At 45.3% G+C, this 13,614-nt stretch overlaps 3 protein-coding genes across 3 annotated transcripts; 2 read left to right on the top strand and 1 right to left on the bottom strand.

Moving 5' to 3' along the window:
- Positions 1-32: 32 nt before the first annotated feature.
- Positions 33-3,717, bottom strand: LOC135597123 (receptor protein kinase TMK1-like). Its single transcript, XM_065089660.1, has 2 exons — positions 1,012-3,717; positions 33-933 (listed from the first exon to the last, which is right to left on the bottom strand). The coding sequence occupies exons 1-2, from the start codon at positions 3,251-3,253 to the stop codon at positions 425-427; spliced, it is 2,751 nt and encodes a 916-aa protein (XP_064945732.1). The 5' UTR covers positions 3,254-3,717; the 3' UTR covers positions 33-424.
- A 2,384-nt stretch (positions 3,718-6,101) lies between these two features.
- On the top strand, positions 6,102-7,178 carry LOC103970758 (uncharacterized). Its single transcript, XM_009384673.3, has 3 exons — positions 6,102-6,336; positions 6,505-6,618; positions 6,696-7,178. Exons 1-3 carry the CDS (start codon positions 6,151-6,153, stop codon positions 6,981-6,983), a joined length of 588 nt encoding a protein of 195 aa, XP_009382948.2. The 5' UTR covers positions 6,102-6,150; the 3' UTR covers positions 6,984-7,178.
- Positions 7,179-7,766: 588 nt separating this feature from the next.
- Positions 7,767-12,026, top strand: LOC103970757 (large ribosomal subunit protein uL3). The gene is made up of 6 exons (XM_009384671.2): positions 7,767-7,824; positions 8,093-8,190; positions 9,197-9,307; positions 9,828-10,132; positions 10,888-11,297; positions 11,528-12,026. The coding sequence occupies exons 2-6, from the start codon at positions 8,106-8,108 to the stop codon at positions 11,784-11,786; spliced, it is 1,170 nt and encodes a 389-aa protein (XP_009382946.2). The 5' UTR covers positions 7,767-7,824; positions 8,093-8,105; the 3' UTR covers positions 11,787-12,026.
- The last annotated feature ends 1,588 nt before the right edge of the window (positions 12,027-13,614 follow it).

The following is a 13,614-nucleotide window of genomic DNA, read 5'->3' as shown; positions in this document are numbered from 1 at the left end:
AAAATAGATTCTACTGATACAAAATCAATTTAAATAAGACTAATCGAATGTTCCCATTATCCCAGCAGGAAGGATGAACCAAAATCCACAGCATTGTCATCCATCATCTTATTCTCTTTCTGATCGATTGCTGTATTGCTCGAGGGGCTTAGAACCGTAAAGCTTTATCCCGTTCACTGCAATTGCGACGTAGAAGCCATAACTATCCTGTTTCTCGTGCAAACAAAAACAATTATAATCATCAAATGCCAAGCAACCACTGGCAGCTGCTCGTCTCAAAGCAACATTATAAGAATGGGTTGCGTCTCTAGCCATCTACACTGTTTCTATCTCACGACGACAAAGAAATCAATCACCAAGAAACTGTTATCAGAAAGCAAGAGCAGAGAGATCAAGAACGGAGCAAAAAGATGCATGGTGTCATTCACCGGCCGTCCGCGGATGCCATGGACACCGCAAACCCGACAGGTCTCCCCGGGATGCTCGCCTTGCTTGTATCCAGGCTCAACGAGCTGCCACTCGAACCACCATCCGCCGCTTGCCAATCCTCCACCATGTGGAGAAGCGGCTGGCAGAAGTCCGTCCCCGGACACTCCTGATCGTCGTCGATGGGCCTCCACTTCTCGACGAGCGGCGCGAGCACGCTGACCGCGTGTCGCATGTCCGGCCGCTGATACGGGTCCCGCGCCGCGCAGTGACCCGCGAGCTCCGCCATCGCGCGGACAGCGTCGAAGGCCTCGTCCGTGATGGCAAGAGACGGGTCGATGATGCTCTTGAGATTCTCCGTGCTGCTCTTCATCTTGATGAACCAGGACGCCAGGTAGCGGCTCTCATCAGGACGAGTCTCATCGAGAGCCTTCAGACCAGTCAGTAACTCCATCAGCACCACCCCGAAGCTGAAGACATCAACCTTGGTCGTAACCTTCCCGGTCACTGATCCAACCATGGCCAGAGGATTAGAACAGTTCTCGGATCACTCCTCTCACGGACAATGATAGAAGAAGCACTTACCAGCATACTCTGGAGCTAAATACCCAAAGGTTCCTGCAAGTTTAGTCGCCATAGATTTCTTGCCATCAGGAGCAAGTTTGGCGAGGCCAAAGTCTGAGACTTTGGCTCTGTAGTCATCACCGATAAGTATGTTTGACGACTTGAGGTCCCTGTGGATGAAGCAATGGTTAGCGAAGTTGTGCAGATACTCGATTCCCCTGGCAACATCCAGCGCAATGTTCAGCCTCTTCTTCCATGACAAAGGCTCGATCTGGTTCTCTCTCCATTGGAAGAGGTGCCTGCTCAGAGCCCCTTGAGGCATGTACTCGTACACCAGGAGTCTCTCGTTGTCTTCCACAGCGTAGCCCAGTATAGACACCAGGTGACGGTGCCGGACCTTTGAAAGAACCGCAATCTCTGCTTGGAATTCGTCCAACGCCTTGTCGCTCCGCACCGCCGACTCTGTCCTCTTGACTGCTATTGCCGTCCCATCATGCAGCTCTCCCCTGTAAACCACCCCGAACCCTCCCCGGCCGAGCACGTTCTCGGGGGCGAAGTTTCGCGTCGCGGAACGAAGAATCTGCACCGATATCACCAGGTTCCCTTCCTCGACGACGCAACTGCCGTCGTTGCCGCGGAGTTCCTTGGCAAACCTGATCTTCTTTGCGGTACTTGCAACCGCGGTCTTGACGAAGTTGTATGGATCGGAGGAGTCTCTGGGATGAACTACGATGGCGGTTGGTGCAGTCTTCTTCCAGTTCTTGCGACAGCGGAGGAACAGAACGGCTAGGAGCACAACCAAAACCCCGACGATGACTGGAACGACGACGACGACCAAAGTCTTTGAGCCGGCAGAGGACGATGAGCTACCTGACGGGGTACGACTGCCGGGAGTAGATTTGCCCAGCAACTTGTTGCCATCAAGAATGACCATCACGCCAGCAGGGAAGCGAGGAACGGGTGGTGAGATGTCGTTTGCAGAGAGATTCAACAACTTCAATGATTTCAAGCTTGTCAGGCTCGAAGGAATCGTGCCGGTGAGATTGTTGCCTCCCAGCAGAATCTGAGCGAGAGAATCCAATTCTCCGAGGGAAGGGCTGATGATGCCATTCAACTGGTAGTTTGGCAGATTGATGATGGCAGTCCTGCCACCAGCACAAGATATGCCCATCCAAGAAGCGGTGCAAGAATCGTTCCCCGACCAAGATTTCGTGAGCTTCGGTGGGTAGCCGACACCGTCGAGGAATCCCAGAAGTGCAGCAACCTCCGGCGGGCAGGGAACTCCGGGCGCAGACTGACAGAACGAATTGGCAGAGAAGGTGAAGTCGCTGAAGCTGGCCTTGGGGATCGGCCCCATGAACGCATTGTTATCCAGATGCAGAGATTGGAGCTGCGGCAAGCCCGTCAGATTCGCGGGAACGAGTCCGACGAACTGGTTGCCGTTGAGCCACAGCCGATTTAAGGAAGTCAGGGCGGCAATGGAACTCGGGATCCGCCCCGTGAACTGATTCCCGTGAAGCAAAACATCGTTCAAGAAGGTCATGGAGGCGACCACGTCGAGGGTGCCGGACAACCCCGGCGCCTTCTGGTTGTTCAGCCACAAAACCTGCAATGGCAGGGCGGCGTAACTCGCCGGAATCTCGCCGGTGAGACTGTTGTAAGACAGCTTCAGGAGGTTGAGAGAACGCATGTTTCCGAGGAAGTCCGGCAGCGGACCTGCGAGATTGCACTCCATGAGGGACAGGTTCGTCAGCTGGGCTGAGTTCGCCAGGTCCGACGGCAGCGTCCACCCCGTGCTCTGGTTCAGAGGGTTCCTATCCACCGACAGAACCTGCAAGCTATCGAGCCCGACGAAGAAGTCGGCGGGGATTGTATCGAACCGGTTGTTGCCGAGGAAAGCGTACTGCAGACTCGACAGGCCTTTGAACGACGGCAGGGCTCCGGTCAAGTTGTTCCCTTGGAGGCCGACATTGACGAGCATGGAGAGCTTGTTGAGGTCCGGGGGGAGCGTGCCGACCAATCCCAGGTCCTTGGCTTGGATCTGGGCGACCCGAGAGCCGGCGCAGAAGACGTAAGGCCAGGGCGGGGAGCCGCAGGGATCCTGGTTGTTCTTCGGCCATTTGAGGAGCTCCGCGTTGGACAACCCCTTACGGAACTCATCAAGAACCTGGTAGTCGCCGGGGTCCGTGGCGCCCAAGGCGACCGAGACGAGGCCGAGAAGAAGACACAAAGACAGGATTCTGGTCGTCTTCCCCGACGCCATCCTGCGCGCTGAGAGCGAACGGTGCGTCAAGAACTCGATGCCGAAGATGTAAAGCGAGAGAAAGTCATTCTGTTCATCCACAAAACGAGCACAGGAAGAAGAAGGCCATCAAGGTACAGAAATCGATTTCAGCCCAAAATCGAAATAAAACGGCATCAAAAGCACAAGAACAGAACAAATCAAGAAGAAAACACTACTCACAAGTCCTAATCTCCACGGAGGAACATGCCAAAGATCGGCATCAAACCCCTCATCTAAACCCTCAAGAGAACACAGATATAGCAGCAAAAGACGGACTCCTAATGGCAATCAAGTCGGTTCCAAGGCCCCATCCGCGTCAAGATCCGATCTTTATAGCAAGTTATCAACGGCGCGTCATCAAATCCCTCCAAACACCGAGAATTAGGTGACGAAATAGGAAAGTCGTGGAAGACGGGGATGCCAGAAGCATGGGCGGAAGGAGGAAGGCGAGGAGGCGGTGAATGGAGATGTTTCTCTTTTTGTCCAATCTTGATTAGGAAGCTCTTTAATGATACGACTCAATTCAGTTATTCTCTTCCCTCTTTGATTCCATGAACCAAAAAGAGATGTTACAATCCCAGAGGAGGATTTCTTAATGGCAATTAACTCCTCTGCTCCATCCCATCCCATCCCACCTCCAAGCCATCACCAAGAGGAGAAGGTGGCAATCGAAGATGCATGGGTTTAGCTAGGACCAACATTGGACCGTGACATGAATAGCTGCTTTGTCTCATCGATTCCATAGTCCAGGAAGCTTCTCCGCTGCCGCCATCAGTCTTCTGGACTCTCTCTCTCTCTCTCTCTCTCTCTCTCTAACTCAGTCCATACGAGAGAGCTGGTGACAGAATGCGGGAAGATTAACTCCTACTGTCGTGTTTGATGTCCTCGTGAACGTATATAGCTGGTGGGTAATGGATATGAATATATGCCATAGAAGGATCCACACGATGGCTGTACTTAAGAGGGGAGACCCGAAAAGATTGCTGCTTTGCTACGTGCATGCAAGGGGGCCGAAATTGACAGCGAGACACGTACGGAGTCCAACCGGCTTTGCATGCCCAGTTGTGCGTGCATGCAGATAATTTAGCAGGATGGATTCTTGCAGATTTTTCGCATGCATTCCGTCAAAATCAGTCAAATCCGTGTGATCCTATAATCTTTTATCCCAAAAACATTAGTATAACGTCCTTTATGAATGAGTTCAATTTAAGAATGAGCCTTTCTCTGCCTAATGCAGGCACTGAGCCTTATGAGCGAAGCCTATTTCAATGGATTCATAATCGTGAGTGCTAGTGCACTTGTTATCCCATCATAACCATAGTCTAAAGCTGATATGCGAGTGAATGAAATTGGACCATTAAGATCGTCATTTCATGCCACTGGGGATTTCTAAGGCTTCGATTGAGAGCCAGGAGATCTAGTTATTTAACCTGAGAGAGGACAATACAATTGGTAGTGGCTGTTCAAGAATGGGGAGGGGAGAGACAGACATTGATCTTGTTTTGCACAACACAATTGGCCAGAATCGTGACAACCAATTCAATTTTGATCAACAGATTAGATGAAGCACTTGGAAATCATATTTCAGTTTGATAAATAAAAGATTTTTCCTTCTTTTGATTACCCTCTGGTAAAGTATAAAGTAGGGTCTTGTTTCAACAGTCTGCTTGGCTTTGAAAAATCAATACAACAATATGAGTTTGGATCTAATCAATGATTTTAAGATTTAACTTTTCCTCCCCGAAATTAATTCAAACCGATAAAATCAACTCAAGATGATTGAGTTTTCGATAATACAATTTGAGTTTAAATCAAATTAATCAAGATTAACATATATAAGAAGATTCGATATTAAATCAAAGTAAAGTAAAAAATCTAAGCTTATTAAGTTGCGGGTTAAACTCACTATTTCGATCCTTAATAATAAAAGATCATCAATCAATATTTTTTTAATAAATCACGAGTTTTAAAAACGTAAAATACCTACAAAATCTTACAAATGACGATCAAATGTTGACTTATTAGATTGACGCTAGAAGGAGGGTCATGACTAAACGTTGACTTATTACAGTGGCTCTTCTAGGGGGAAGCATTGATAAGGACATTTAATTTCGTATTGATTGAGAAATAAGGGAACTAAGGACTGAGACACTCTTACCTTTAAAGATGACTTTTGAGGTTCATCGATCTCGTACGAGCAGACCCAAAATGAATGATTTCTCGTGAATTTATAAGATCGTACCAATGATTACACTTAAATCCTGAAAAGGTCGAAAGCGGATAATTTCGATCGCACTAACGAGGATAAAATCAAATGTTGACTTCTCACAATGCACATGAAACCCAAACAAAATTTCATCAAAGATTAAGTCAAACCTCACCGCTAATATACTCGATCAAGAGATGCACTTGAATAATAATATGTTTCACACAGCTATAATGCGAATTGATATGATCAGCTAACCATCAACACCATAAACTCGTTGGCAGAAGCAGCTGGCCATCGCACACAATCAACGTAGAAGATGGTCGAGCTGGCCGCATCACCATCTTCCGTCATCCACCTCGTCAACTGATGCATTCGCTGCGATGTGATTCCCACCCCCCGCAATCCATGGCGGAGATGCCTGATCCGAGCTGTTCGTGCGCCACACCTCTGGACTCTTCCGTTGTTCAACCATGGAGATGCAGAGGCTGAAGACGGCCATAGTTGCATCAATAATCGTACCCACGTTTGAGCGTCCGCTGACTGCACCAACAGCGGTGGTTGGGAAGGCGGGTTATAAAGGCACCATTCCCAGAGAAATCCACCAATCCAACAGCTCGTGTCCTTCCTCGTCTTCCTTTACAGAGACGAACAGAGACAGAAGAGAGAGATGGGTGCGTGTGCATCGAGGTTTAAGGTATTGAAGGCGGAAACAAACGCGCCTGTGACGAGGGAAACCGAGCCAACTGAGACGAAGGGGAAGGAAGCCATAGTGGTCGACGTAAAGCAAGCGGAAACTTACGGTGAAGTGGAAGGGGAGAACAGTCGCCAGTCTCTTGAGTTCCTTCTGAAAGAGGTACAGTTATTCTCGAGATCACCATGAATTGGGCTTCTCTCCGGTGCATTAAGATACGTGATTTGCTTCATTTTGCGTCAACTTGTATCTAAGTTGGAATGTGATTTCTCATCGCATGAGGCTTCAGGTTCTTCACGTATCTTTTTCCTTGATGATCTTTGTCGACAGGTAGAAGTAAAAGAATCTGCTGCTCCCACGGAGCAATCCAAAACAGAGCGTCCTGAGGAACAAGTAGACGAGATTACAGCAAGCACCATAACAGATGAGAAGGCAACTACTGTGGTAGAAACTACAGGGCTTATTTGCAAAGCTTGAAGCCTAAACAATCCATACTAAGATAATTCTGTTGGTTGCTACAGGAAAAGCCTTCGGACGCAGTGCGACCTGCAGCAAATGTCGAATCCAAAACGGAGACAGCTGCGCATGTGGTCGATCAACATTCCAAGACAGAGCCGCCTGTGGTGGAAGTCGAGAGACCTGCAGCGGCCGCAGATGCTGCCGCTTGCGAGAAGCCGGCCGCGGTGGCAACCAAAACCACCGTTACTGAGAACACAGCTGCGGTGACGGAAACCAAGAAAACCAGTGAAGCACGAGCGAAAGAATCCAACGCAGTCGGGAAGGTGGAAATCAAGAACACTGTAAATTAATGTCAACCATCAGCCCCATGGAAGGAGGGCGACGTCGGATTTGCCGGTTTCTGCAAGTGCTAAGATTGTTTGGAGTACGCGAAGAACATGTCAAATTGAATGGATTGGCTTGATGTTTAATTTGGTGCATTTTTCCTTTTGTGACTTCGAAAAACAAAACAAAAAAAAATTCCTTTGTGGGGTTTGGCGTGTTGAGTCTTTTTATTATATGTTGTCTTAGGAATTTTGGAGTTCCTCACACAAATTGTATAAATTTTCATGTTTTTTTTTTCTTTCATTTTCTGCTTCTTTTTTTCCAATATAATTAAATGGATTTTGGATTTATTTTCAAGTCCATTCATTGTGGTAAAAAGAAGAAAACAGTAAAAAGCCTCATATTTCGGGTTTTTTTCTTGCACATTTCCTTCAGTGTGTCCCAATTAGTGGATCAGATCAATGGATCCTTTTCTCGAGTCCAATAACCTTAGTGGATCGGATCAGGCATAGATACTAGATAAATATTTGATGTAAATGTGGACTTACTCGATTCCGGATTCGAAATCGGATTCGCGATTTGCAGTCTCATTTTTTATTTAATTTCGGATCTCAGGTGAAGTCAACCCGACTTGCGGTGGCATGCGGCCCACTCTAATCCAACGGCCACGAACAATCCTGTGCCGTGTCAAACGCCGAGATTCGTTTATTTGTGATGGCGATGATCCCACAGATGACGCGCTTGGGAATTCAGCAAGCGAGGAGGGTGTTATCGTCATTCTACGATGAGCTTCGCCTGCCGGATCCGCCACCTCTATATAAGCGCTCGCTAGGGTTCGTAGAGCCGAGCGGCCACGATCACCCGGAGGTAAGGAACCTGATGGCACTCCTCCGATCTCGGCGCATGTTCTGTTCGATTGTTCTTCTTTTTTCGTTGTTTTCTTTTGATTTGACGTGATATTTTGTGTACTTTTTGGCTGTGATGATTGGATCTGTGGCGATGAATGTTTCGGAGAGAACACTTGTTGAGTTCTAGGATGCCGATCTTGTTCTTTTCATTTCTTTCGTCGGTGCTGTTGGTCTCGCATAATCGGACTCTTCTGATGGCATACTCGTGTTCGTTGATTTGATTTTAGGTGAGTGAGGAGGATGTCTCACCGAAAGTTTGAGCACCCAAGGCATGGGTCGCTTGGGTTTCTTCCACGGAAGCGAGCGTCTCGTCACCGTGGAAAAGGTATTGCGGAATGCGACCACCATCTTGCATCACTCTGTCTCACATTCTTGTTTTGTGACGCCTCGTGCCGTCGAATTTCTTTCGTATTACTTCACTTCTCATCCCTTTCTCCCGACTGGGGCGGTTATTGTTATTGATGGTTTTGTTGTCATCGTTGCCATTTCTCCATCTTAATAAGTTTCATTTAACCTTGTAAACTTATTTCTTAGATGCTCGTGAATTTTAATTCAGAAGTTAGAAAGATCTTATAATTTACAACTATTTTTCTTAAAAAGCTGATACCATAGTAGTGCATGATGATGGATTTTGGATACAGATTGTATATGATATGCATGAAACATATCTTTCAGTAACCAACTCGTAAGGAATTTTCTCAAATTCAATGACAATATTTCTTGTTATTGGAAAATTACAAGTAAGTATTAGAATAAAAAAAATGTGGTAATTATAGTATACCTGGGAAACAACAATAATATTTTTTGGTAACTTTAGGTACTTTAGTACTTGGATTGCTATTCAAAATGTTAGAATGCAGATGGATTTAACCCACATCTGGATCGGGAAATATCTTGTTGAGAATTGAATTAGCAGTGGTTATGTGAGATATGATTAGATACTCATGTCTTAGATTGGATAAGGTCAGATTTTGATGCATGTTATTTGTCTCTCTTTCCTATATTGTGTCCTTTAAAATTTTGGCACATTCAAATTCTATGCTGATTATTCTCTGCTGTACACAGAATATCTAATATGTTTTCTAGCTATATTGAAGTTTGTCCTTAGCATGTAAAAACACAATGCCTAATAATATTAGGTTTTCTATTGTTATCTAAAAATGGTATGTTCTCTGCTAATTTTTATTGGCTTTCATGTCCAGTGTACTTCAACAAGTTTCTTATGTAGGCTGTAGGCTTAACTGAATTGGTTTTGGTCTTTAATTTGATTGCTTCCATTGGTGATACACCAAGTTGACATTCTGAGTACTCTATGCTATTTTTCAATGCAGTGAAGTCCTTTCCCAGAGATGACCCAACTAAACCCTGCAGGCTGACCGCATTCCTTGGTTACAAGTCTGGAATGACTCACATTGTACGTGAGGTCGACAAACCAGGGTCAAGTACGTGTTCATTAATCTAATTTTGTTATATAGCCTATCATGTTTCCAGAAGATTTTAGTCGGAGCATGCTTATTTTTCTATGCTTTGAAATTGAACTTATATTTGTTGAGCCTTGAATTAACTGCAAATCGGCTTGCAAAACTTGAGAAAAATGGAGTCTGCTAAGTAAAAAGCTTTTTGAGATAATTTATCATCAATTTTCTTGCTAATTCCTTGTTAGCATAGTGCCATTTTAAGACAGTTGACCAGTATCAATGCTTAGGTTCATATTACTCATTGTCTTCGAGTGTCATATTGATGTACTCGATACACAAAGAAAAGGAGTTGCATACACTTATAGTTGTGTCTCCTTTGGTTTATATCCATTGGATCATACACTTCTAGCATCATGCCAATTTCTGTCAATATTGTGAGTGGTCTGCTTTTTCTAACCTGTTGCTTTCTGTACACTATCGTTGATCTTCAACTGGAAACCCATATGCTGATGCTTGCATTGTTATTTCGTCTTGTTCTTTCCAGAGCTCCACAAGAAGGAGACATGTGAGGCTGTGACCATAGTAGAAACTCCACCAATGGTTGTTGTTGGTGTTGTTGCTTATGTGAAGACTCCACGGGGTCTTCGGTCTCTTAATACTGTATGGGCTCAGCATCTGAGTGAGGAAGTAAGGAGGAGATTCTACAAGAGCTGGTACAAAAGCAAGAAGAAGGCTTTTATGAAGTACTCTAAGAAATATGAAAGTGAGGAGGGAAAGAAAGAGATTCAGACACAGCTGGAAAAGATGAAGAAATATGCATCTGTTATCCGTGTTCTGGCCCACACTCAGGTTAATCAAATGGACATGATTCACCTATTTATCAGTTTTATTTTGGTTAAGTGCTTTCTTGATATGCATTTATTTTATGGCTACCAAACTACCCTTGTTAAGTGCATTTTTAGTTAGCAGTTATTGTACATCATAAATACAGCAGCTGTGAGCATCACAATGAAAATTGGGATGCTGCCTTCTTAAAGAATATGCTCACAAGATCATTGTGATTAAGTTTTTTGGTTGTAGGCCAGCAGATTTGTTGAGATTAAGCTGTGAAGTAAATTAAGGCCAAACATGTTTTTTCAGAAACTGACGTCGCGATCTCAACTTAGCTTTCTACTTGTCTCTATCTGAGCTAAAACTCATTCTTGCATGGAACATCCTGATAACTTCTGATTTTTTATGAGTACGGATAACAATGTATATTGTGTAGTGTCTGTCATTTTTTTGTTTGGTAGAGGCAACGAGAAGCATAAGGTGTTTGAGCAATGGATATTCTTTTAGCAATATGAAACATGTTTAGAAGAGTTCTATAGTTTTTGCGAATCCAACGAACTTTCTGTCAAGACTTTGTTGTAGGGGATATGATGTGTTTTACTGAATTTCATGCATTCTGTTTTCTTTGACATTTGATGGCTGAAAATGGTGATTTAGCATAGAGTGCTGGTGGGTCAGTTATTATTGATAAAGATCAGCTTGAAATTGTTGTTTTCTGCTACTGGTTTACTAGACTTGGCCTATGATTCTCTCTGCCCTGTTCTTTGTCTCAGATAAGGAAGATGAAGGGTCTGAAACAGAAAAAAGCTCACCTGATGGAGATCCAGGTTAATGGAGGGACTGTGGCGCAGAAAGTGGATTATGCATACAGCTTCTTTGAAAAGCAAATCCCCATTGATGCTGTATTTCAGAAAGATGAGATGATCGATGTTATTGGTGTCACCAAAGGTAAGGGTTACGAAGGTGTGGTGACTCGTTGGGGTGTCACCCGCCTCCCGCGCAAGACACATAGGGGACTGCGCAAGGTTGCCTGTATCGGTGCATGGCATCCTGCCAGGGTATCCTACACTGTAGCCCGTGCTGGACAGAATGGCTACCACCACCGTACTGAAATGAACAAAAAGATATACAAAATTGGTAAAGCTGGAGATGAGTCACACACTGCTGTTACAGAGTTTGACAGGTTATTTCTATACTCTTTTGTTATTATCAGTTTTTTCTCAGAAGGTGTTCCTACAGATGCTCATATATAAACATTTAAGTCAAATGTTGAGCAATGCTCAGTTGTCTTTGATTGGCACACGGTATTTTTGCCCATGTTGTCTCAATTCTGTTGCATTAAGATGCATTTAGTCTATAGATATAGCGAAGAATGAGTATGACACTTAATTTTCTTTTTGGCTTGTGGAACAGAACGGAGAAAGATATTACGCCCATGGGTGGATTCCCGCACTATGGTATTGTGAAAGATGACTATCTCATGATTAAGGGTTGCTGTGTGGGGCCGAAAAAGAGGGTCGTTACGCTTCGTCAATCCCTACTGAAGCAAACCTCCCGCGTGGCCCTCGAGGAGATCAAGCTGAAGTTCATCGATACTTCTTCCAAGTTCGGGCATGGGCGCTTCCAGACTACTCAGGAGAAGCAGAAATTCTATGGTAGGCTGAAGGTGTGATTTTTGCGCACCTTTTGGGGTGTCCATAGATGAGCCAGAACAAATCAGAATAATCCCCTCCCACCTGTAGGTTGGTTGTCCTCATGCTCATTACTCGATAATTTTTATGCTTCCTTTGAAACCTCAAAGAGGAGGCTATTCCTGACGATCTAGTCTTGGACTTCTTAGATTTGTTGCCATGATGAAACTAAATTGTTCGTTTCGCTTAAATATATAATTTTAAGCATTTGGTTTGAACCACCTTTCTACCCCCAACATATCCACGGATCACTATAGAAAAAGAGACTCTAATTCAACCGCTTTGGTTGTACAAATAGCTGGTCGATTGGCAAGTCTACCTGCTTTCGACGGGAGTATACAACTTGCTAATGTCTGGTCTTTGCAACGATAACAGTATCGTTACATGTATGGAAGATCTTAAGCTATTGCTATTCCCAGAAAGGAGGGAGCCACTGAGATTTGTTAAGCTGGTGGTCGTGAGTGCAGCAGGATCGATATGGCTGGCTGAATTCTCCTGCTGATTTGAACAGCATATTTGGTGGTTATCACTGTCGACCGAATCTGATGTAACCTTCAAGATTTTACGTGTCACATCTGTGCACTTGTTTCGTCAATCACTGAGCATTATTGTCTCTGAGATTTGCGGAAATAGAAGGTTCTCATCTTCCCTCAATAATAACGCTCGGTTGTCTCCTGGATTTTTTAAGTTGATCCCTATAAGAAATAAAGAAAGAAAGAGTGGCTCTCACGTCTTCCTTTTTTGACCTCTCAAAGTGGAGGAAGGATCTCAACCCCCCCACTCTGCTACCCCCAGAAAGCTGTTTTCATCACGATCTCCATCCGTCGGACATGCATCAGGTCTCACAAAAGTTCCCACGGATCCAATAATGCCTGTCTCCTTTTTCGACTTTTTTAAGTAGTGCTAATCTACAACCTCACCTTTCCCCTGAAAGAAGGAAAGCAGCTGATCACCACCGGCAAAAAAACAAAAGAAATAGTGGAAAGAAGAGGAGAAAACGTTCCTTTCTCTCTCTTATCTTTGACGCAACGAAATGCCTGTTTGGTCCCTTCTTCTGCGGTCTTCGTTCATCAAAGTTCAAACACTAAATATCCAAGGAAGCCTCCTTTTCTCGTATGCTTCCGGCGGTTCTACCTGCCTGATCCAATACTTACCTTCTTCCCTCCACAATCTCTCTCATCAAAGAAATCGTTAATCATCCATTTCTCCCACGAGGTTCTCAGTTCAAGCCCTCGGCATTCCGAAGCACCCCTTTGATTCCTCCACCTTCTGCTCCAGGCTTCCTCCGGCGATATCTGATACACGTCCCGTGGTTCCATCTCTCGCCTGCTCGAACACGGTCGCCCATTCCTTCCCTCCCATCAGCCACCCTCTGTTGCAGCCTCGCCACGGAGACCATGAATTCTGACCGATCCCCATAGCAAAATCATGAGTAGAGAGAGCTGGCGTTCCTCAACCGGCAGAGCACGCCTCTGAAGCCATTGAATCCACTGTGTCCGAATTCCACAGACGACGCCCTGTCATCGAAGCGGAGCCACATGGGCTCGATCCTCGTCTCCACTACTGCACTGTTCATGGCTTCTCTCTGGCTCATACAGATCGCCCACAACACCTTAACAAGCCCAAGGATATGAATTGAGCTACTATACATAGGAGAGTGCAAGAACAGAGCTTGGAAGCCATTCGAGGCCTGTTGAGTGAGGCAGGAAGTGGGGTTGTGGCGCCATTGGTCGAGCGAGGAGATCATGTCAGCTGCAGCAGAGCAGTAATTCTCCATGCCCGAGACGCCGAGCTTGATCACGTGGCAGA

The sequence above is a fragment of the Musa acuminata genome, chromosome BXJ1-11 (genome assembly GCF_036884655.1).
Source record: "Musa acuminata AAA Group cultivar baxijiao chromosome BXJ1-11, Cavendish_Baxijiao_AAA, whole genome shotgun sequence".
NCBI lineage: Eukaryota > Viridiplantae > Streptophyta > Magnoliopsida > Zingiberales > Musaceae > Musa > Musa acuminata.
The sequence above is the reverse complement of the archived record's forward strand: the minus strand, read 5'-3'. Positions and strand labels throughout refer to the sequence as shown.